A 24793-nucleotide genomic window follows, 5' to 3' on the forward strand; every position below is an offset into this window, starting at 1 on the left:
CCCAGGAGTTCGAGACCAGCCTAGGCAACGTAGTGAAACTCTGTCTCTACAAAAAATGCAAAAAAATTAGGTGTGGTGGCACGTGCCTGTAGTCCCAACTGTCTAAGAGGCTGAGGTGGGAGGATCACCTGAGCCCAGGTGGTGAAGGCTGCAGTGAGCCTTGAATGTACCACTGCACTCCACCCTGGGCAACAGAATGAGACCCTATCTCGAAACAAACAAACAAAAAGTATAACATATCCCGCTCCCAACATCTAATGTAAATTTAGGAAAAAAAGTGGATTCTATATAGAAGAGCCAATACTGCACATACCTGAAAGTCTAGCAGTTGCATTCTGAGGGACTCTACTTCCTTTTCCCTAGATTGTTGTTGTGCATTCAGAATTTCAACTTGCCTTCTGGCAATATCAGAAATCTCTCTCAGTCTAGGAAATGATAAGGTATTTCAGGAACAATTAAGTACACTTTCTAAGTAAATGCCAAAATTCAAAATTTCTAGACCCTTTTTCAAAAAGTCATTCATTTTCAGCATCTATCTCTCCTTTGTATGAAATATTAAAACAGGATTTCCTAAACTGTTTCATGAAACATAATTCCATGAGAGGTTATCACGTTTGATATATAAAAAAAATTTCATTCCCAACAACCCTCCTCCCTCTTGAATATTCCTAACATATATTCAGTGCTCTCAGAGGTTCTATCATATATAATTATCTCAAATCATACTTACTATATAGTATTTTCCAAATGTATATAGCCAAAGAACTTCTGTTCCCACACTTTTTTCCATAAAACATTTATTGTCATAATTTCGAATATTCTAGGATAAGGTATTTAGTATTTATCTAAGACCATTACACAGTTAAGAACACAGAATGTAAAATTTCTAGGATCCTTAGATGGATTAATGTATGTTTTGATTTGTTTTAATCTACAAGTTATCAGAAATGTGAAAAGAAACAAAACATGCATTTAATAAAATTACAAAAAAAAAAAAAAAAGAGCCTAATGGTAATAAGTCCTTCAAACTCCCTCATGAATACTGTGATAAGCTAATACAGGAAAGCAAAATGTAAAGTTTCTTTGCTTTGGGTTAGAATAATTTTAGTTCAGTGTTACAGATAAGGCAGGTTTCCTCATACTGATCAGAGGCTCTCATTGCCAGTTGCATGATTAACAAAATATGATTAAAATGAACTATTGTAAGTTAGTTCATATCAAAAGAGGTCCATGAGAAGAAAGGATCAATTTTTTTTTTTTAAAAAGGGGTCTTTCATAGTGAAAAAGATGTCAAAAACTGATATTCCCAAAAGAACTATCAAGGCTCCAAAGGAATGGTTATATTTTTATGAGTAGGCCATAAAATATTTTTACTATTTGTGCTTGACAGATTAACTAAGTGCTCCTTATACTTTTCTACTGAAATATCACCTAATTACAAAAGAGAATGAAAACACAGCATATGGCTGGCACACGGTTTTTTTGTTTTGTTTTTGTTTTTTTGACGGAGTCTCGCTCTGTCACCAGGCTGGAGTGCAGTGGTGCGATCTCGGCTCACTGCAACCTCCACCTCCCAGGATCAAGCGATTCTCCTGCCTCTGGCTCCCGAGTAGCTGGGGCTACAGGCGCACATCACCACGCCCAACCAGCAAGCAGTATTTACTCCTTATATATATTTTGTGTTCTAAACTAGCTGGGCATATTTCTTCATATAAAATGAAAACAAAAATATAACCTCAAGGTTAAGTATAATTGTAGAAGTCAATATATGTTTAATACCTTGCACAGTGACTAGTACATAGTAGATGCCCGATAAATGTAAACTAAATCAAAATCTGAATTTTGTATTATATTCTTACAGCAACCTTATGAAACAGGTAGAAGAGGTACTATTTATTACTCCCTTATTAAAATGAAGAAACTTAAGTTTAAATACAATAAACAACCACTCCTCCTCCATCACCCCTTCCCCAAAAAATCAGTATGTGGAGGAACTGGACCTTTTTGCAATAATATTCCTGAACTCTAAAAAATGCAAATCTTGAGAAGTCACTTCCTCTTTAACAATATTATTCTCATCAGTATTATTATTTAACCCTGTTAAAACCGATCTTAATATTACTTCATCCTGTTCTTGTAAAAACAAATCAGTATCAATTACTACTAAGAATTATATACTTGTAATTGGGTTTCTTAAAGACAAATTAAAGAAGATACATCTAGTCAAACGACTAAAATGCTTATATGCACTTACTTTGACACTTCAACTTTTAGTTCCATTTCATTCTTCTCTAATTCTAGAATCCGTTGCCTATCAGCATCACTTACTGCCTTGCTCACGCTATCAGCTAATTCATCTCTTAACATCTGTTCCACCTTCTGTGCATCCAAATTGATTTTGGTAACCTAAGGAAATGTAACAAAAAATGTTCAGATACATCAATTTTTGGTGAGGTTTTCTTTGTAATTTAGCTTTTAAAGTACTGCAATCCTCTTTACTTGGCCCTTAGTCCACATATTATATTGAGTGCGAAGTGTTAAGAACAGACTGAAGGAGGGTAAAAAATATGAAAGAATCAGAAACAAATTATGGAAACTCTGGTTATATTCCAATCCACCAAAAGTCATTTTTATTAGGTGACTCATTATCTAATAATATCTGAACTTGTAATATTCTTACTTTGCTTAGAATGCAATCTGCTCATTATATTTTACTTCGATTATATCATCTAATAAATAAATCCAAATGAGTTAATAAAATCTTACTCATATAGATTTAGTGACATAGTTAAAACAAAAATGGTATAAATGCTTTGAAAATATATTAAATCTCAAGGTAAGAGTTGTGTTTAATCATAAATTGTTAAATACTTGCAAACTATATTTACTGCCACACAGTTTAATGATTCTGACCACATCAAAAATATATAAAACTTCCAATTAGAATGTAAAGTCCCTGAAAGTAGAGATTATTGTCTATTTTGTTTCTAGCTATACTGCCAGTCCCAACACAGGGTCTCACATGTAATAGGCAATGAATAAATATTTGTTAAATGAAGGGACGGTGGTGAAAGGCAATTCCATTGTTTAGTAAATAACATTTCATACATTAAATCTAATAATATAACATTGGTGAGAAACAATAACTTACAGAAATATCTGCTTTCCTTTTAAACAATTCAGATTTAAATCTTTATTTATTACATGAAACAGTCACTATATTAATAAGCTATTTCAGAGATCCAAACAAACCTCTTAACAATAATACAATGTCTACCAAAACTAATTCTTTATTCTATAATTGTATGATAAAACTTATAATATCAAACCTCAGCAAATTTGGTTTCCAATTCAAAATTACGTTCCTCCATTTGCTTTAACGAAGTCCGTAAGTGTTCATACATTTTTTGACAATGTTCAGCCCGCTGCCTTTCATTTAATTCCTTCATTTCCAGCATAGTTATTTTTTTTGAAATGGAAACAATGTCACTGTTGGTTATTGATTTCTTTGCCTTATCCATGCTAGATTCATTACCTATATGCAATAATATTTAAGTCAATCTCATGCTGTTTATATTAAAATTATCTCAGATATTTTAGATGCTGTATATTAGAAAGCATTATAGTTCCATGGAAAGCACATTAGCTTTCTGAATTCTATCAGACCTGGACTCTAATCTTAGCTCTGTTACTTCCTGCTTGTGTGAGGCCTGTACCATTTAATCTCTGTGGAACTTAATGTTCTTCATCAATCAAATGATTAAAAAAAAAACCTATTCCTCACAGAATTGTAGAACTAACAACATAAAGGATTTAGTGTAGAAGTGTCACATATAAGAAATTTTAAAAATGGCAAGCAAACATTTTACTGAAAGGAGATAAACTGTATGAGAAGCAATGCAGTAAAGCAATGTGACTTTGTGAATGTAAGTGCAATGACTTGATTTTTAAAGTCTCACAGAGCCAAGCTGAAAAGTAAAATCTGAAGCCATATGATGGATAGAGTCTACCAAATATAATCTGGTCTAATCATGAGTATTATTTGGTCTTTGTACAGACCTAATATCAAATATTTTACATTCTTTTATTAGTGGTTATGCCTTAATCTTATATATGCAGTTACATAGCTTGTCTTTGGACACAAAAGTCTGTGGCTAAATGGAAAGAGAACTAAAAGCCTCAATTTACCATAAAAAGGCATCGCATAGGAGTGTTATTAGTTAGTCATTTTTTGAGGAGGGGGAAGAAAACATACTTTTGCTTTGTAAACATGGTCTAGAAAAAAAACAAAATTTGGTAGAGTGTTTTGATTTTCAGCAACTTAAAACTGATGTGTTTAGGGTAGCCAATTACTTAAAGGAACTAAGCAGCAACTCACTTTGTAAACAGCCTTCTACAATACCAATAATGCCCCCTCCTGTTTTTCCAGCTTCATAAGTTCAAGTTTTATAACTGAGTTTTCTCAAAGTAATATACATTTCCTGAAAAAAAAATTGGTCTCTATCTCAGTTTTAAAAAGTTACTTCATTATGTACTGTATTTATCTTTAAAATTTATTATTTTAGAATAGCTGTTGCAAGCAGTAATCAAGTAACTAACAATGGATCACTAACAGGTGCTAAAAGCATTAGTAAATCAGTTCATTATGGAATAAAGACTCATTCAAGTAACCTTAGGCACCATATAGAAAAATACTGCAATAAATACCAATATATAAAGGAGTCCTTCTCCATTCTGTGTTGTGCTAAACTCTGATAAGAAGAGAAAAGCACATCACAAGGGCTGAAGCAGATTAGCCATCTTATATGTTCTTGGGTTTGGAGTTTTCTTAAAGAGAGGGTAGAGCACAACAGCCCAACACTAACAAATTCCTAGATGGAAAAAAGCTAATGATGTGACATTTTTAAACAAAGATATAAGGGCAACAGGGAATAGGGAAACACTCTTAAAACTTCAGTGATATAAATCCATATATGAAAGAGATTAAGATACGTAAAAATTAAAGAATTTCCGTAGGGAATTCAGTATTTATTAAAAATAAAGATGATAAAATAAAAAGAACCTACTAAAATTGTACGTAATACTCTCTTATGTCTTCATTTAAATGGTATCTTCTTCCATGTAAATACTACACAAAAGTCAATTCATATTTAATCTCTTATTGAGCTAAAAATTGCATTTCTGAAAGTAGCTTATGTAAGATTTCCCAATGTTAGGCTTCTCTAAACCAAGTATCTCATTACCAATTTAAGAGAACAGCTCTATTTAGTAATAAAAACCTTGAATAGCTCTAAGGTCTAGGAAACAAATACATGAAAATACATTATCGAAAGCAGCAAATTTATTTGAAAATTATGAAGCACAATATATGAGATAAAATTATGAAAATCTTATAAACTAAGATAACTATTTGAAAAATTAATATGGAAAACTCTAATGAGAGCAACAAAGATTTCAATACCTTCTGAGACAGTAATATCTCTGTTAGATATACATGAAAATGTTCACTGTGGCTCTATAAGCAATAGCAAAAATATAAAAAGCTAGTGATTTAATCACTCAAACACAGTAGGATATTGTATAAATATTTATAAGTATGATGAATAAAACAAATTTTTTTTTTTTTTTTTTTTTTTTTTTTTGGAGATGGAGTCTCACTCTTATCGCCTAGGCTGGAGTGCTGTGGCATGATCTTGGCTCATTGCAACCTCCGACTCCTAGGTTCAAGCAATTCTCCTGCCTCAGCCTCCTGAGAAGATGGGATTACAGGCACCTGCCACCACGCCCGGCTAATTTTTGTACATTTAGTAGAGATGGGGTTTTGCCATGTTGGCCAGGCTGGTCTCAAACTCCTGATCCTGGGTGATCTGCTCTCCTCAGCCTCCAAAGTGCTGGGATTACAGGTGTGAACCACTGCGCCCGGCCACAAAAATATTTTTGATATTACTATCTAAACACAGTATAGAACAATGTTTATAATAATTTAAAATATATAAAATATGTAAGCATACAGGAGCAAAAATATACAGTAATATAGTAGTAAAACTATGAGAAATACAACTTCTTTTCAAATTTTCTTTGCTGTTTCCTGGTATCTTTTAATTTAAAAATATCAAGTGATATATAACTAATATAACTTGCACTCAGTGAAAGAACTCATAATACCATTATTAAAATATCATCAGTTTTAATTGTTAAACAGTTCAAAGTAGCTAATACTTAGTCATAAATTTTTAACATATATGATTTCATTAGAAACAAATCTAACTTAAGGACTAAAAACTAAACTTTGGTGGGGTTAAGTACAGGATTATTCATCTGCCTAAGTTAAACTATTAGGCAGAAAGTTCTTTTTTTAGTCAAAATACTTCCTTTTAATCTAGTATAAAAAAGGAACTTTAAATAAGAAATATTCATTATTAGATGTTAATCATTTTATATTATCAGAATCATAAAACTTACCTAATTTAGTTTCTTGTTCCCAGGCTTGTTCAATAGTGTGAAGTTTTTCCTTGGTAATCTCCAGTTCTTTATTTATAGACTCCACTTGTTCTTTTAAGGAGACGTTTTCACACTGAATAAAGGAAAAATACCACTAAGAAACTACATTGTAATTCAGACCAACACCACAAAATGACATTGTCTTAACTTTATATAACATCTCCTTAAAACTCACAATTCAGTTTTTTACAAAATTAGAATATCCTCCATATATAATACATGTATGCATACAAACACATACATATATATATAATACATGTATACATATACATACTGATATGGTTTGGCTGTGTCCCTACCCAAATCTCATCTTGAATCATAGTTCCCATAATCCTCATATGTCATGGGAGGGACTTGGTGGGAGGTAATTGAATCGTGGGGGTGGTTCCCCCATGCTATTCTCATGATAGTAAGTTCTCATGAGGTCTGATGGTTTTACAAGGGGCTTTCCCCTTCGCTCGGCTCACATTCTTCTAATACCGGCCACCATGTGAAGAAGAATGTGTTTGCTTCCCCTTCTGCCATAACTGTTGAGTTTCCTGAGGCCTCCCCAGCTCTGTGGAACTGTGAGTCAATTAAACCTCTTTCCTTTATAAATTACCCGGTCTCAGGTATTTCTTCATAGCAGCATGAGAACGGACTAATACACATCCATACATACATATACATATATATATATATATATATATATATATATATATATATATATATATAATGTAAAATATTATTTTAAAATAATAATCCAAATCCTGTGTTATCCAATATACGGCCTCAATTTCCGAGTGTTAGCTTCTGCCACTAAAGCTGTACATTCATTCTGGCCAAAACTCTTGGAATACTCAAGAGTTTTGCAACCTTCACAAACTAGTGCTTACTTCCTTCATGCACACAGTTGCTGAGCATCCTAGTGTGCCATCAGTGACAGATGATGATGTTTATAGTGAAAAGAAATATAAAATTCTGGCCTTCAGAGTTCTGCCCATTCAGTGCCTATGTGTGTGTGGGTGGGTGGCAGGATTTCACCAGAGTGTGGAAGGCAGCAGATAATAAGCAAGTAAACAAACAAAAAGTCTATTAAAAATGTCAATGTTGGCCGATCACGGTGGCTCACACCTGTAATCCCAGCACTTTGGGAGGCTGAGGTGGGTGGATCACTTGAGGTCAGGAGTTCGAGACAAACCTGGCCAACACAGTACTAAACATAGTGCTAAAAATACAAAAATTAGCCGATCATGATGGCACTTGCCTATAATCCCAGCTACTCGGGAGACTGAGGCAGAAGAATCCCTTTCACCTGGGAGGCGGAGGTTGCAGTGAGCTGAGATCACACCACTGCGCTCTGGCCTGAGCAACAGAGCAAGACTCCATCTCAAAAAAACAAAACAAAACAGAAGTCAGTATCAGCCAGGTGCAGTGGCTCACACCTGTAATCCCAGCACTTTGGGAGGCTGAAGTGGGAGAATCACTTGAGTCCAGGAGTTTGAGACCAGCCTGGGCAACAAAGTGAGACCTCATCTCTACAAAAAAATACAAAAAATTAGCTGAGCATGGTGATGCTGCCTGTAATCCCAGCTATTTGGGAGGCTGAGGTAGGAGAATTACTTGATCCCAGGAGGGCAAGGCTGCAATGAGCTATGATTGTGCAACTGCACTCGAGCCTGGGCAACAGAGTGAGACCCTGACTCAAAAAAAAAAAAAAGTTGACGTTTAGAAAGAAAATAAAAACAGGGTACTGAGCCAGTGAATAATAGAAGGGAACATTTAGATAGAGTGGTTGAAGGATGTCTTAACCACCAAATAAGTGGTATTTAAGCTGAACTGTGAGGTACGAAGTATTTATTAGTAAACCCAGATGCTCCAAAGGAAGAAAGCATTTGGAATACTGTAAGATCTGAGAGGAAAAAACGATTGAAATGATTGGAGCAGGAAAAGATTTGGAGGATTGGAGCACCCAAGCAGAGTAAGCAAAAATAAGAGTCAATAGTAGTAAAACATAAAGTTGGAGAGACCATCAGGAGTCACACCAGGCAGGGCATGGCATGCCAAGACAAGGAACTGGAATTTAACTTAATGTATAAAAGAAAACAATTTAAAGATTTTAAGGAGGAAGTTTTAAACAATCATTCTGGCTGCACTGTAGAGAATAAAGGGGTCAATAGAGAAATCAGGGAAACTAGCCAGAAAGACACTGTGGAACTCCAGATGAGTGATGATGCTGGTCTGGACAAGGGTTAGAGCTGTGAGGATGAAGAAGACACATATAAATTGCATTTGGAAAACAAAAATAGTAGGGAAAAAGAATGACTACAGAATAACTCTAAAGTATCTGCCTTGACTAGCTGGTTAGGTAACAACATATGTTGAAATAAGAATGACTAGGAGAAAAACAGAAATCAGGAGTTCATTGTGGACACGTTAAATTTGAGATCCCCTTGAAACACAGGAATTGTAAAGTAGGTAATTCTGTAAAACAGAATAGAGCTGTGAGGAAAAAGGCTGGAGATATAACATAAATATATATCTTAAGTTCCTTTATTTTTTCTTTGAAAAAACAGAATGCCTATTTACTACATGCCAGGTACTCTAAGCAATGGATTTCAATGATAAATAAATTATATCCTAGAACTTATATTGGAGTGGAGTACCTGGAAAATGAGCCAATATATAATACAATGTCAGGTATTAAGTGTCATGAAGAATAATACAAACAGGGTAATGAGACTAAAAAGAGGACATGCTATGATTAAATAAGCAGGATAAGGTAATAATAATATATTTTTTAAGTAAAGTACATAATTATAGTTTTATATACTATGAATACACAGGAGGGAAAACAGAAGGCTGAGGGTGTTTTAAGTATCTTTCTATCCATTTTTTTCTTCCTTTCATCCTTTTTCACAGGATAATCCTATTGTTTGTTACAAATCTCTTTTTCTCCCACCTATCCTGATATTTTACTACTTCCCTTATTACCACTTTCATCTCTTATCTTCATCACTCTCTCCCTACTAACTGTAAATTTTCTTTCCCTCCTCCCTCAAACTTCACTGGTCTCCTTTAAAAAAAAAAAAAGGCTGAGCACGGTGGCTCATGCCTGGCAATCCCAGCACTTTGGGAGGTTGAGGCTGGCAGATTACCTGAGATCCAAAGTTTGAGACCAGCCTGGCCAACATGGCAAAATCCTGTCTCTACTAAATTAGCCAGTCGTGCTGGTGGGTGCCTGTAATTCCAGCTACTCAGGAGACTGAAGCAGAAGAATTGCTTGAACCTGGGAGGCAGAGGTTGCAGTGAGCCAAGATCACTCCACTGCACTCCAGCCTGGGCAACGTAGTGAGACTCTATTTCAAAACAAAACAAAACAAAACAAAAAAAGAATCCTCTTCTTGATTTTACCTCAATCTACATCTATTTCTTTTTTCTTCTACTATCAAATTTCCAGTTTTTCTTTTGCTTTATTACCCATCCAGTTTTTGTATTTCTTTATTATCTATTCCATTCTTCACATATGAAATCTGATTTTCATGACCTCTAGTCTCATGAACCTTTACCTCTCAAAAAGCAACAATGATTTCCTAAGCACCATATTTGACAACACACGCACTGTGGCTCTCCACCACTAATCACTCTCATGTATTAGCTTGAACTCTGTGCCAAACAGGTGATACTCAATACACAGAAACAAATTAAATAGTTCCTTATATCAAAAGGCTTATATTCCATTAAGGGAGACAGATATGTAAACACATATAATTTGATGTGATATAAATGTGTACTATGTACAAAACCTATGTATAAGAGTGCAGAACTAGTGTAGACAGGAGTGACTTTGTTCCATTAAAAAAAGGATGCTTAAGAAAAAAAAGGTAATGCCCGAACAAAGTTTTGAAACAGGAATAGAAATTCACTGAGCAAAACAACTGGAAGAGTGAAATGTTTCCCTATATATAGAAAAGAGCACGTACAAAAGAACATACATAAGAAAGAACACTGTGCTCAGAAAACTCAGCTAGCAAAATTCATCTCTTGCTCTAGATGACATGAGATAAGTAGGGGACTTGACTTTTACCCTTGAGGTGACTGGTAGCTTTTGACAGTTTTTAAGCCAGGGAGTCACATGGGAGTCACATGGGAGTCACAGGGTAGGATTCATGTTTAGAATGATCATTCTTGTGGCAGTAAGGAGGATGTAAGACTGGAGATAGAGACAGGAATAATGGCTGCCACAATAAAGATAATAAAAAATAAAACTAAGACACTGCCAATAGGGATAGGTATGAGATCTTCACAATTATAACCGGGGCCAGGAGTGGTGGCTCACATCTGTAATCCCAGCACTTTGGGAGGCCAAGGCAGGCAGATCACCTGAGGTCAAGAATTCGAGACCAGCCTGGCCAACACGGCGAACCCCGTCTCTACTAAAAATACAAAAATTAGCTGGTGTGGTGGTGCACACCTGTTAATCCCAGCTACTTGGAGGCTGAGGCAGGAGAACTGCTTGAATCTAGGAGGCAGAGGATGCAGCAAGCGTAAGCCGAGATCGTGCCACTGCACTCAGCCTGGGTGACAAAGTGAAACTCCATCTCAAAAAAAAAAAAAAAAATCTTTAGGAAAGATGAAAAATATTCTTTGGGAAAATGATAACGTTAAAAATCACTCATTGATACATTATCTACAAGATGTCTCTTGCCTAGGACTTTCTAACGCTGGAAAGGATAGGACAGAGGACATGGAGAATGGAAAAAAAGAATTATCACCACACTAAATAGGCATAATTTTCTATAAAAAGTAACATAATCACGTCTCTTTGGCAAAAGCAGCAGAAAGCAAATTGATTATGATTACTTCTAAATAATATTGATAAACATGACTCATAATTTAGTAGGAATCCTGGAAGCTACTCAGAACAATGTTTTCATTTACTGAATGTGTCTGTATGAGCCAGCAAAAGCTTTTGAGCTAATAGAATTTGATCTTATTCTACTCCTGTGAGAGGATCTTAGATAAGAATAATCCAAAATCCATAAGCCTCTATTTCTGATGAGGAAGATGAACAAATCAGGAGCTTGTTCTGTCCTCAGTAAAAGGTATGGAGTTCAAGTGGCTGTAAGAGAACTATAAAGGGTCTGGTCCATATTCACAGATTGTAACTTATGATATGCTACTCTAGTTTTTTGTATTTCTACAATAAAAAATGATGAGAATTTACAGAGTGCATCCATGGTCCAGGAAGAGCCCTTAATATTTCAGTTACTGTTGGCTACATCCATTCCAAGGAACAAAAGCCAGGGACCATGGGAGAATAGTTTGTTCTGGGTACAGGGGTAAGAGAAAGGGATGGGCACTTAATGGGTGCTTCCCTCCTTTGATTACAATATTCTACCTGTTTCACGCTCCTTTTTCTCTTAGATGTCTGGTTGAAAGAGGTTTGATTCAGCTAAATCATGCAAGTGACCTAAGGAGAATGATCTAGATAATCATTCAGAAGTCATTCAGCCACTATAAATAGATAATATGTGTGTGTGTGTGTTATTCGGGAACAAAATATTTATAACTAAACTGAATGAATAATATGGATAATTATATCTCTTAAATTTATGTAAATACAGGAAAACTTTAATTAGAATCTGCCAAATCCCCCCAAACACAAAAATATTGAAGAAAAATGGCTAATTTCACAAGCTTCAAGAATCACACAAACTTACCTCCAGGTGTTCCAAGTTACTTGTTCTTTGAACAAGCATATTATCTTTTTGCAAGATGTCCCTGTACTTAGCAGTCAGTTCATTGTATTGTTTATTAGCCAGTTCTAGTTCAGACAAAGAAACACTATTATCTACAACTTTTTGGAGAGCTGCAATCTTGAAAATGGCCATTTCCTATGTAAATAAAGATACACTGAGTTATGCTGGTGTCTTTTTTTCTGGTCAAGCACTAGCCACTTTTGAGAAAGATAATACAACTTAAAGTAAAACAAATTTTAAAATCATTTTTAAAATATATGATTTCCCATGTAAGAAAAATATGCAATAACATTAATTTCTTTCATATAAGAAATATGTTACTTTGAAAATCTTAATCATAATAAAAATAAAATACTTTTATAACTCCTGTCATAGTAAAATAAAACTCAATTAATTTGAGAAAACATAACAAACAGCAGCAATATATCACTCGGAATGTATCTTTGGATGGCTTTTCTAAATTTCTTAAGATCAGAAAATAACTTGCCTTTTAATAGATAAATGGGAAAACTAGCATTATCATAGGTAACTTTCACAACTTAGCTATTTATGTTTATTGTAAGCTAAACGGACTAGCTTTAATAACAAAAGAAAACTTTTTGTACACATGATGGAAACACTGGGGGAGAACTTCTATTATAGTTCTCTGCAATAAATAACATCAAGGACTTTAAGTTACTTGGTTCATGGTTCTACTCATCAACTACAGAACTATTCAAAGATATTCTATTATCAACACTAAAATCAAATGTCCAAACTTATAGTTCTCTTAAGTTGCTCTATAATAGGCAAACATTACATAGAAAAGTACAATAAAGAGTGATGAAAGCTGAGAAGTGGTATAAGGAATAATCAAATTTATGAATGAGGAAGTAAAAAAACTTACGGTTATAATTCATTCTGAAGTACAGTAATGATGGAAATATTTGTAATAGCACTTCAGATCTCATTTTGGCAGCCTTTCTTCTCCATCTAAGTTAAGTACACACTATTCTACCTTACCCTTAGGATTCAGTTTCACTGTTCTGGGGGAAACGGGTAGATGAGATTCTATTTCCCATCTCTTAAGAATCTCCCTTTTTCTTGGCTCTTCAATTGTTGGGAGAAAAAAATCAAGCTCATGAGCAGGTAGAAGAGGAAGAAAACTGTAATTCTTTTCTCTTTCTATCTCAAACACTAATTGTATTTATAAAACTCTAAGAAAAGTAGATTCTAAAAAAATCTAACACAAAAATAAGAACATGAACATTTCCTTATTACATGTCTGAATAAAAATCACATATTTATTAAAGAATTTCTTGATGCTCAGTATTAAGCTTTAGATCAAGCTGAAAATAGGTTTATTAGCCTGACATCATCCATTACACCCTTTAAAGTGGATAGTAAAGAACCCAAGCCCATTTTAATTTCACTTTTAATTCTGTGTTCCTATGATCCTGTCTAAATTTAGTCATGTACATTGAACATTTACATGCTTAAAAATAAACTACAAGGTAAGGTATAAAACTAGGTGCAGAAGGGTATACATGTCATGTAATCTGTCTTGTCTTTGTTTATGTTTCCAAAAAGGAAACATGAGAAAGATAATAAGTTACCTACAGAGGGTGGAGCAGAATAATATGAAAGGCATAAGACCAGAATTAAGATTTCTCTGATTAAATATTTTGCATATATACTGTATATATTAAAATTCAGTAAAAAGGAAAAAAAATCCCTAAAATAAAAAAAAATGAAAAACAAATGAGCCTAACTATATATCAAATGTATAACATAATTGCATGAAGACAATTATTTCAAGTAAGTGTAGAACACTTTGCCTATACATTCTCAGCAAGATATATTCTGAAGAAAATAAGACATGAAATAAAATTTTAAACTATGTTTGGCAGCACTGCTGTTGTTGTTACTATTAATATCAATTCAAGTATTATTTTTCAAATTATTGTATGTATATTGTAGGATAAAACAAACATTTTAATGTTAATAACAAAGGTTTTCTATGTAAGAAAAAAATACAAGTGCAAAATCAAAGAAGGTTAGTAAAAACCCCATACTATTTACTTACCCCATAATGTTATAATCAAACTGGAAATAACAATATGAACTCATAGTTTAAATATATACATATTTTTCTAACTTGTCTGAGAGACTAGTAGCAATGATACTCTGAGAGCAATGATGCCCAGTGGCCAGTTTTTGGTATCTAAATGCCTTCCCCACTAAAAGGAACCTGGGCTCTTTAAAGAAATGGTTTACTCCAAGTATGGGCATGAAGTATGTAGGTAAGTCTAAGACATCTTATGCTAGAAAACAAGTCAAGCTTTGAGGCTTCGTTCAAAAGACTAATGAATTTTTGTCAAGACAATATAAGAGTCAACTTTAAAGGACTCTCTCTGGCTAAAGTTGAGACAAAAGAATATGACTCCAACTAAAACACATGGAATATTTAAAAGTCTGTGAGTCTAATCTGATACTTAAAAAAGAGAAAGCGGAGGGGAGAAAAAAAAGCAGGTAGCGCAGAGCACACTAAGTGTGTATTCTGAAAACTGGTAATTAAAGAGAAAAGCATTTATCTTGCCTTTGTAGTAGGAGCTATACTTCAAGATAAACAAATAGCCTGGGCTAATGAGGAAACGCTATTTATTTTACAAAAGCATATCTGTTAATAAATGTAAGTGCATAATATAACTAGAAAATTACGATGTTTGCAACTCCTAATAATTTGGTTAGGCAACAATCATCAGCGAATGCTAAAATCGTTAGGACTGACAAATAATTTGTTATTTGTATGGTATCAAAATATCACCAGTTAACTAAATTGCTTAATAATGGAGGTATATGGTTATCTTTTCTTCTTTTTTTTTCTTTTAAGAGAGAGATTCGCTCTGTTATACAGGCACACAGGCTGGAGATCAGTGGCACATGATCACAGCTCACTACAGCCCACAACTTCCTGGGCTCAAGCGATCCTCCCACCTCAATGTCCTAGGTAGCTGGGATTACAAGTATGTGCCACTACACCCAGCTAATTAAAAAAAACAAACAAACAAAAAACATTTTTTGTAGAGATGGAGTCTCACTATATTGCCTAGGCTGGTCTGGGCTCAGGCAATTTTCCTGGCTGGGCCTTCCAAAATGTTGGAATTATAGGCATGAGCCACCACACCTGGTCTGCTTGCCTTTTCCTTAACAGAGTAATCAATTACAAAACATGGAACAACCAGATACTCTTGTAGTGATGCAATATAAAGTATAGAGCATTACTTATGAAGTATTCTTGCCAAAAATGTTTAAACCTAAATGTAACTTAGGGTTCCGACCTAACTTTTAGTAATACAAGGGACACAGGAACAAGTAAAATGACACACACAAAAAAAAGTCAGATACATCTTCAAACATTTTCTGGAGAAAAAGAAAACCAAGGGGATTCTATATTAAAAAGATTTATGAGATGTAACATCCAAATGCTTATTCCTTGATCAAAAAATGTAAAAAATGTGACTATAATCAGGTTATTAGGCGATATTAGAAAATTACTGTCATTTTGTTAGGTATAATAAAGTTACTATGGTTAAAGAAAAAAGGCTTTTTCAAAAGGGTACATTAAATATTTAGGGGAGGAACGTCTGCAATTCAAACATTCCCACAAAAATCAGAAGAAGCAATTATGACAAAATGTTAATAAATGTTAACTATTAATTCAGGTGATAAGCATTATTGATACCATCCTATCTTCTGCATATTTGAAATTTTTCATAGTCAGAAAAAGCAAAATAAGAATCAGATGTACCTTAAATCTTTGCAAACACCCAATTTTTTCACGAACTTCAGCCTCCATTGACAACAATTCATTCTTTTGTTTCTCATTTTCTTTTCTAAGTTGTCGCTCCAATTCTACTAAGGTTGTATATTGCCTTATAAGTGATTTTTCATTCACTTGCAAAACAGTAATTTTCCTACTATTTTCTGCAAGTATTTTTTTCATTTCATCCGAATCCATCTGAAGAGCATCGAGCAAATTCTGCACAAAGACACATCCATATTACTTGTTGAATCTAGCTATCCTAGTTTGTACAATATTGCATACTAATGTCAAAAATGTTTTACTTACATTATATTCTTTTACTTTTATAGCATCTTGTTGGACTTGATCCTCAAGTTTTCTCTTTTCCTCTTTTATTGTTTTAGATTCTGTTTTCCAGGTCTCCTTTTCACTAAAAACAAAATGAAACAAAAAGACAATACTGTAAACCTAATAAAATGTTTAACTACAAGAAAAGATAACTTCAGATTATGCAAATTTAAAGTTTTCTCAACACAAGAGGTAGCATAGCTATTCAGTATCTGAAAACACAAGAAGTTAAAATTTCATTTAAAAAGGGTTTAGCCTAGAATTAAAAATTTTTTAAATAAATGCAAGGCAACAAAGTTATCAAATTATTTTCATTCTTCCCTGATTCACCACTAAATGGGTTATAATATAATTGAAGCTGAATCTTAGAACATTTTATTGAACACAGAAAAAAAGTAGGAAAATAATACCCTATACTAATTCTAGAAATCAAATTCCAACATTCTGACCCCACTCTCAAATTTGGGTGTTAAATGCTTACAAAATAATTTGAATACAAACACATCTTCTTTTAAGTCTAATTAAAATAGTGACTAAAGTTAATAACAATATATTATATACTTTAAAATTGCTAAGAGAGTAGATTTTAAGTGTTCTTACTACAAAAAAAAAAAAAATAAGAAGTATGCTGTAATCCCAGCACTTTGGGAGGCCAAGGTAGGCAGATTGCTTGAGGCTAGGAGTTTTGAGACTAGCGTGGACAATATGGCAAAACTCCGTCTTTACCAAAAATACAAAAACTAGCCAGGCCTGGTGGCATATGCCTGTAATCTCAGCTACTTGGGAGGCTGAGGCAAGAAAATAACTTGGACCCGGGAAGCAGAGGTTGCAGTGAGCCAAGATAGTGCCATTGCACTCCAGCCTGGGTGACAGAGCAAGACTCTGTCTCAAGGAAAAAAAAAAAAAGTATGTGAGGTAATATATATGTTAAGTAGCTTGATTTAGCCATTCCACAGTATATACATATATAGAACACTATGTTGTATACCACAGTATATACATATATAGAACACCATGTTGTATACCATAAATTCTTGTGAATTTAAAAAGTAATTTAAAACATATTTATGTATAAATTATTTTTTTGAAGTTGTGTAAGACACTGTGGTCTACACATGAGCATTCCACAAACATCTGTAATGTTCTTGGCATAAACCCAGTATAGTGGTATCATTCTCTTTGCAAATGAATGGTTCAGACATGGACATGTGATCCAATTTTAGCAAATGAGATCGGAGTCAATGTCTGCCAGGTATCACCAGAAAAAAATGTTTATTTAAAAATAAAAGCTATGTAGAAAAAAATGCTCTTCTTCTTCAATGGGCACATCATCTTTCTTGAATTCATGCAGCTATTTTACAACCATCATAGGCGATAACAACAACCTTCAAATATGACCTGCCCTACAACTAGCTTTGTGGTTCTGGTTAGGTCAGATAATAATTATTCTCAGTGTTTAAATCACCTTTGAGTAGGTATTCTAATTCCTATTAAGGAAATAATTCTATTGATTTAGAAGAGATGACAGAAATAAGGAGAAATATGTTAGTTCCCTATAAACATAACGTGAACAATGATGATGGTGATGATGATGAATGATGCTAACAACAGCTAACATTTACAAACTGTTCATATGTGCCATGCACTAGTCCGAGCATTTTCATCTAATAATTCACTTATGTTTTACAATAATCCTATGAAAAGGGTATTACTTACAAAGAAACTTACAGATAAGGAAACTGAGACACAGATAGGTAAGACGACTTGCTCAAGCTCTTACAAAAAGCAAATGTTAAATGACTCAAACCCAGACAGGATAATCCCAGGCTTAATGTAATCATTAAGCTACACTGTGTCCATAAACAAGTTCTTAACAGTAGCTACCAGAGTAAAAAAAATAATACAATTGCAAAGGAAGAAGAAGAAGAGAAGAACAAAACATAAATTATTCTTATGTTACTTTCACAATTAACAAGAATATACTGCAATTATATTTATAGTTTTGCTAATACCTATACCTTAGGTATTCTTTATACAACAAACTTTGTTGATGACGAATTACAGCCAATTTTCTGTTATAATCTTCAAGAGAATCTTCTAAATTCTTTAACTTTTTTTCTTTATTTTCTAGTTCCTGAAAAGTGGTTTAGAAATAAGAATGCAAAAAAAATTGAATAAATGCTGAATTTGAAAGTATAAATTCATATTCTGACAACATTATAGAAAAGTTAAAAGTCACCAAATCTGTAAGCAACACATCATTTTTTCCAAGATATTTTGAACATTTTAGTTTAAGGCATAAAAAAAGAGTACTATACAACAGGTAAAGTTATTTTTAGCACACAAATTACCAGATTGCAAAGTTTTATTAGATAGAATAGTTACAAACTCACCTCTAGTCACTCGGCCACATACCCTCTCTTATGAACACATAATTTCATACCCTCACTCAAATTATCCTTTCCAATTATTTCATTTTAAAGATGAAATTGAAATTTAAATAACTTACTCAATACCCAAAAACTCATTAACACTACACTTGGCAATCATTTTTACCAAGTACATATGCTAGGCGTGTTGTCAGGTGCTTTCCATATACATGGATCCAACATTTGAGGTCGGGTCTGTCTAACTCCAAAGGTCTTGCCATGCTTATAGCTCTATACAGCCTTAGGACTGAGAGTCTAAGTACCTGTTTTGCCACTTTGGACAGGTTTTCAGACTCCCAGTTGGTACTCTCTAATCTACTACAAACTTCTGATATATTTCTTACATAAAGATGAAAAAACATGAATTTTATCTCAAAATAAGACAATGCCATACTACCAATATTTGCTGATAGTGTCCCTACACCTCGGTAAATAAGAGAAATAATAATGTTAAAATTATACATTTAAGAATAATATATAAAGCAATATTCTAATAAGTAGTTAAGGCTGTCCTTAGATAACACAAAATAAAAATAAAAATCCCAACATTGAGAAAAAGGTGAATTCCTGTAATTTCCAAAATAAAAATGAGTACTTAATAATTGTAACTCAAGTATACTCACAAATGGATCACCTAGCAGAGAGAAATAGTGGCCCGTATAATGAAAAACATATTTTCATTGATTCTGAACATATATTTGTAATTATATTTATAATGTATGTGATGTTACAGATAGTCAAATTTCAAATAAAATAATGAAAAGGATCTGTCATTAGGACATTCATAACGACCATTATATAGACAGCAAAACTGAGAAACCCAGGGCAAGTAGTATAGTAGAGTACCCTTTCCTCTTTGGTGGTAGATTAACTAACACTTTATTGGGTAAAGGGAAGACAAAGATGAAGAATAATTTGGTTTAGAAGTTTTTACTTGTGGCCAGGTGCAGTGGCTCACGTCTGTAACCCTAGCACTTTGGGAGGCCAAAGCAGGCGAATCACTTGAGACAAGGAGTTTGAGACCAGCCTGGCCAATATGATGACACACCATCTCTACTAAAAAAAAAATACAAAAATTAGCCAGGGATGCATGCCTGTAGTCCCAGCTACTCAGGAGGCTGAGGCATGAGAATCACTTAAACTCAGGAGGTGGAAGTTGCAGTGAGCCAAGATAGCGCAACTGCACTCCAGCCTGGGTGACAGAGTGAGACTCTGTCTCAAAAAAAAAGTTGTTTTTACTTGTGAACGCAAAAAGGGGAACAATTCTATCATGACACTAAAAAGCCTTGACAGACTTTATTCTTTTGTTTTCCACCCAGCAATAAATACAAGTGCTCATTTACATAACACTGCTTTATAGTAGCCACTTGTTGTTCTGCTTGTGAACCATATATTTCACATGAATGACAGGCGTGTGAACAAGACGTGTGAACATGTTGCTCGTGCAGATGAATGGAATGAATGGTATAAATTGCTTTTATTTATAATATTCCATCTAACATCAAAATCCATACAAAATGCATTTCACTGTTACTATTTTGAGAACTCAAAAGGAATACATGAAGACTAAATATTGAGAAAAGTACTATCTGATGCTTTGGTGATGGAAAAATTAAAATAAAGTAAAATAAAAATAAAAACGTAAAGAAACATACTACCAATGATTTTTGTTATTCGCATGTAAAATTTTCAATACCTGTAACAAAATTTTCAATACCTGTAACAAATGTATTAAATATTCATTCTGAGAATTAATGATACTGGCACTAGATGGTGCTATCCCATCAGGTAAGTCAATTCCTTTAAAAACAACATTTGATCCTTCTGATTGTCGTAAAAGACTAGTTTCTTTTTCAAGATGGTCTATCTGGAAAAAAAAATCCAGCAATGAGAATCACAACTCTTACACCCAAAGAAAGACAAATTGAAAGATATGTGAATGCCCTGCCAGGAATTTTACTTCAACCATACTTTAGTTCCTGCTTAGAAATGCCTAGGTATGAGATTTAGAATTTTTGTATTCTTTTTAATCTTATAAGGCACTTATTTTCCACTTATAATTTTATAAGAGAAATCCAGTTTCTTAATATTGAAAGAATTAATTCAAGGGGCATTTTTTCATAAAGCATTCTTTTAAAAAAATTAAAAGTTTCCTATTAAATCTACATTATGTTTAACATTTCCTTTTATTTAATAAAATTCTCACCTTTAAATTAGCTTTTGCCAACTGCTGTGAATAATTTATAGCCTCTTTCCGAGATTCCCTGAGCTCCTGTCTTAATTCTTCATTTCTTCCAGTAAGCTGATCAACTTGGGCTTTCAAATGCAGACTGGCATCAAAGATTCCTTCCGCATTCTTTGATTCTATAGCCTAGCAAATTTATATTATATATTAGAAATGTGGAGAAAAACAGTAAAATCATAGTAAAAAACAGTCTCTCTTTAAATAAAATGGAAATTTAAGCATTTTCCTATTTTCATTGCCAAGCATGATAATAAAGTATGCCGATTCAAATTCTTATTTATGAATCTATTAAATTTTCATTTACATTACCAAGGATAGTAATTACTTCATTAAAACAATTAAAAAACATCTAGCTAATCTTAATAGACTGGTAGACTAGAAAAACAACCAGACATGAATAAGATGACCAGGGTTCAAATTTTAATCAGTCACTTAACAGCTGGGCAAGTGACTTAAATTCTCTGTATCTCAGTTTTCTTGTCTCTAAAAAGGGGAAAATAATGTTAGCTCTGCTCCCTACACAGGGTTTTTGTACAGTTAAAATGAGGCATTTTTCTCTGAAATTATATAGCACCTGCATTCAAAGCATGTGCAAAGGAATGGAATACAATACAATATTGAACAATTGACCAATACAACATTCAATTAAGTGAATTTTTCAGTGCTTCCTCTCCACACAGTTGAAGCATAAATAAAAATAAAGGCAAGGTATCATAACATGGTATTATCTAAGAATAATGAGTAAGCAAAAATAATATGTCAAATATTAAAATATTATCAGAGTAGCATCACTGGCCCGAAATCTCCAACAGTGGCATACATAAGTATATACACACAATGCACACATCTAATAAATATATTTGGACTTTAGATGAACTGTATGGAAAAAACTGTTAAAGGCAAAGTAAGTCTTAAAAAATGAAGGTAGAAGCCAAATAAGGTAAAATGAATAGACCCAAATGCAATCTCCTACTCAGGAAGGTGATCTGGGGTTTAACTCTAGGTAGTAGATTCAAAAAAGCCTTCCCCTGAAGGAGATTAGAGCAGGACATGCAGAGTAATAACTTATACTAACTCAAAGAGGATATAAGGAAGATAAAAGTAGGTAGAGGAAGGTACTCTGACTGACAACAAGGTGGTCTAGTTAGTTGTCTCATTGAGGAATAGTGCCTTGTCTACATGGACTTCGGTAAAATGAGAATGAGTTAGATAGCTGTTAGGGGCACTGAAAAATATCTTGTAGTAACAAAAAGTGAACTGAAGTGCATAATCCAGAATTATCTGGTCTAAATTGTCATGGATTCTGAAGATTTCTTAGAGAAGTATTGCTAGGTGATTTGCGAATTTCAGACAGGGCCTATGAATCTGAAAAAACAACGACAATCCAGGATAAAAGGAAATGAAGTCTATGCAAACAGTGGCTTCAGGAAGGCCCAGAGATTGTCAACATAAGTAGAAATCAGGATTTCTTGGGCTATTCACTGTGTTTTCATTTGGTCACTAAGTACAGCTGCCCTTGGAAAATTAAGTTTGATCTGGGACACAGTATCAGTAGTGGGCATCATCACAGACAAAAGATGTTCACATAAAAAAAGCATAAAGAATCATTTTAGACATTCAAAGTGGCAGAGGCAAAACAAAATCACCAATCAGAGAAGGAAAGTCAGAATGAGAAAGATATAATGGGAATCAAATTATTTTCTTGCCTCAGGAAGTTTTTAACATACCAGTATCACTCTCATTCACTGCTAGCAATTACAGTGTTGTTTAAAAAAGTATCCAACTACTGATTAATCATGATTTTTTTTAAAAAAGCAATTCAATAAATAATAAGAAATTTTTTCCTATTTGAAATCAAGCACAAATTTGGGAAATAATATGACAATGTATGCTAAATATGTTCAGATAACATAAATGACATATACTTAAATATTAACCATCTAAAATGTGTGTATTATTCAAGTTTATACACAGATGCTCAATCCTGTGAAATTCTCAAGTCCCTATATGGTAAATATATAAAGAATATTAGTGATGGCTAAATCTCTCTTATAGCAATGAGTAAGTCTTTAAACATTTAGAATAAAGCCATTTCATAATATTTCTTATGTCGTAAGTTCCTAAGAGATCTACACTCCCATAAATAAAAAATGAATTAAAAAAAACTGCCTAAATGTTCTAGAAAATGAACAAAAGCAAGCAGATTTGGGGGAAAAACCACTCAAATATGGAAGACAGGACCAGCAAAGATTGACTTTGCCATTTTTAAAGATTTAGTCATAGGGCAGGGTGCAATTGCAGTGATCTATCATCTTTCTCATCTAGAAAACCACAGGATACAGCCCAAAGCCATGGGATAAGTGAAAAGAAAATCCCAATAAGAAAACAGCCAGCAAAAACGAGCTCCAAAGTCGGTATAAAAAACTCCTCAAGGTTTCAAGCTGACCCTTGAATCAAAAGAACAGAGATAAAGAGGGAAATGTCAGTGAACTTGAAGACAGATTAATAACAATTATCCAACGGGTAGAAGAAAAGTATTGAAAGCAGCTCAAGAAAAACTACATGTTACATACAGGGAAACAATGATTCAAATGACTAAAAATACCTCATCAGAAACTATGGAGATCTGTACACAGCAGAAAATCTCTCTAAAGTGATAGGGGAAAAATATTAACATAGAAAAATAACTTACATTAACTAGTCTTTCAAGGCTAGGGATAATTAGAGATGTTTCTCCTCCTTTAACATCAGGATCTTTCTGCATTTCCTTAATTGCTTGCAATATTTCTTTCATACCTTCTTCAAGTTGCTTATTTTCTTCAACTAATTCTTTTACTGTAATTACACAGTTTTCTCATTGGATGATCAGATCTTTTTCACAATTTACACTATTCTATACAGATGACAAATATTTCACATATACCAAGGACATCATTGGAAAAATGCAAATGTAAATAAACATACAAAAAAATTCAACTATAAACCCAACGTGAATAGTTGAGTTAAATGACAGACCTATTTATATCATGTGCATATACACACGTATCACAGGCATACTTCTGCCTTAACTTAAACTATGCTTTATATTAAAGTATTTTAAATTTGGTGTTCTAACTTCATTTTGATTAAAGAACACACAAGAAAAAGGAGTTATATATTCTCACAAAAAATTCATATTAGTAACATTCTCTGACAATGAAAACAGCAAGGCAAACCAACTGGATGAGTGACAGACTGAAGTATATACAGTACAGAGGTAATTAGGAGTAAAACAGATTAGAAAACAGAGAATGTGTTAACGTCCTTTTAGGCCCATGATTTTAAGTACAGGAAAAATAAGAGTAGAAAAGTAAAAGATAATTGTAACTTACATTTATTCTGAAATTTGGCTATCACTGTCCTACTTCTTTCTAAATCTCTTTCTTTTTCAATTAGTTCTCTTGAAAGAAATTCATTCTGAAAAAAGCAGAGAGAATAAAATTGATTTTTTTCAACAAAATATCACAATAGTCTATAATTTTCAAGTTAAGAAAAGTTTGATCAATTAAGTATAACAAAACAAAACAAAACAAAAAAAGAGCTATGAAGACATAGCAGCAATCATAAAAATAAACTAAAATCTAAACAGTAAAGCAGATGGTGATCTTAATCCCACTTTCTCCCTCTCCCAACGTCCATGGTAAAAGGCAAAAAGATATAATGGTTTTTGTCTTTAGTACCACAATCATCTCTTTTAATGTTCTGC

General features: G+C 33.4%; 1 protein-coding gene across 3 annotated transcripts in view; it reads right to left on the bottom strand.

The window, feature by feature from the left end:
- The window catches only part of CEP290 (centrosomal protein 290), a 163689-nt gene that overhangs the window by 110549 nt on the left and 28347 nt on the right, over positions 1–24793 (bottom strand). For all 3 annotated transcript variants that reach the window (XM_063615135.1, XM_063615136.1, XM_055235766.2), the window contains 12 exons: positions 24420–24504; positions 23741–23883; positions 21010–21174; positions 20521–20670; positions 18393–18508; positions 16354–16456; positions 16033–16263; positions 12204–12377; positions 6463–6574; positions 3330–3535; positions 2255–2406; positions 314–425 (listed from right to left, as the gene is read on the bottom strand). In XM_063615135.1, coding sequence (XP_063471205.1) covers positions 314–425; positions 2255–2406; positions 3330–3535; positions 6463–6574; positions 12204–12377; positions 16033–16263; positions 16354–16456; positions 18393–18508; positions 20521–20670; positions 21010–21174; positions 23741–23883; positions 24420–24504 — 1749 coding nt within the window. The remainder of the gene's footprint in view (positions 1–313; positions 426–2254; positions 2407–3329; positions 3536–6462; positions 6575–12203; positions 12378–16032; positions 16264–16353; positions 16457–18392; positions 18509–20520; positions 20671–21009; positions 21175–23740; positions 23884–24419; positions 24505–24793) is intronic.

The sequence above is a fragment of the Symphalangus syndactylus genome, chromosome 13, assembly GCF_028878055.3.
Source record: "Symphalangus syndactylus isolate Jambi chromosome 13, NHGRI_mSymSyn1-v2.1_pri, whole genome shotgun sequence".
Lineage (NCBI taxonomy): Eukaryota > Metazoa > Chordata > Mammalia > Primates > Hylobatidae > Symphalangus > Symphalangus syndactylus.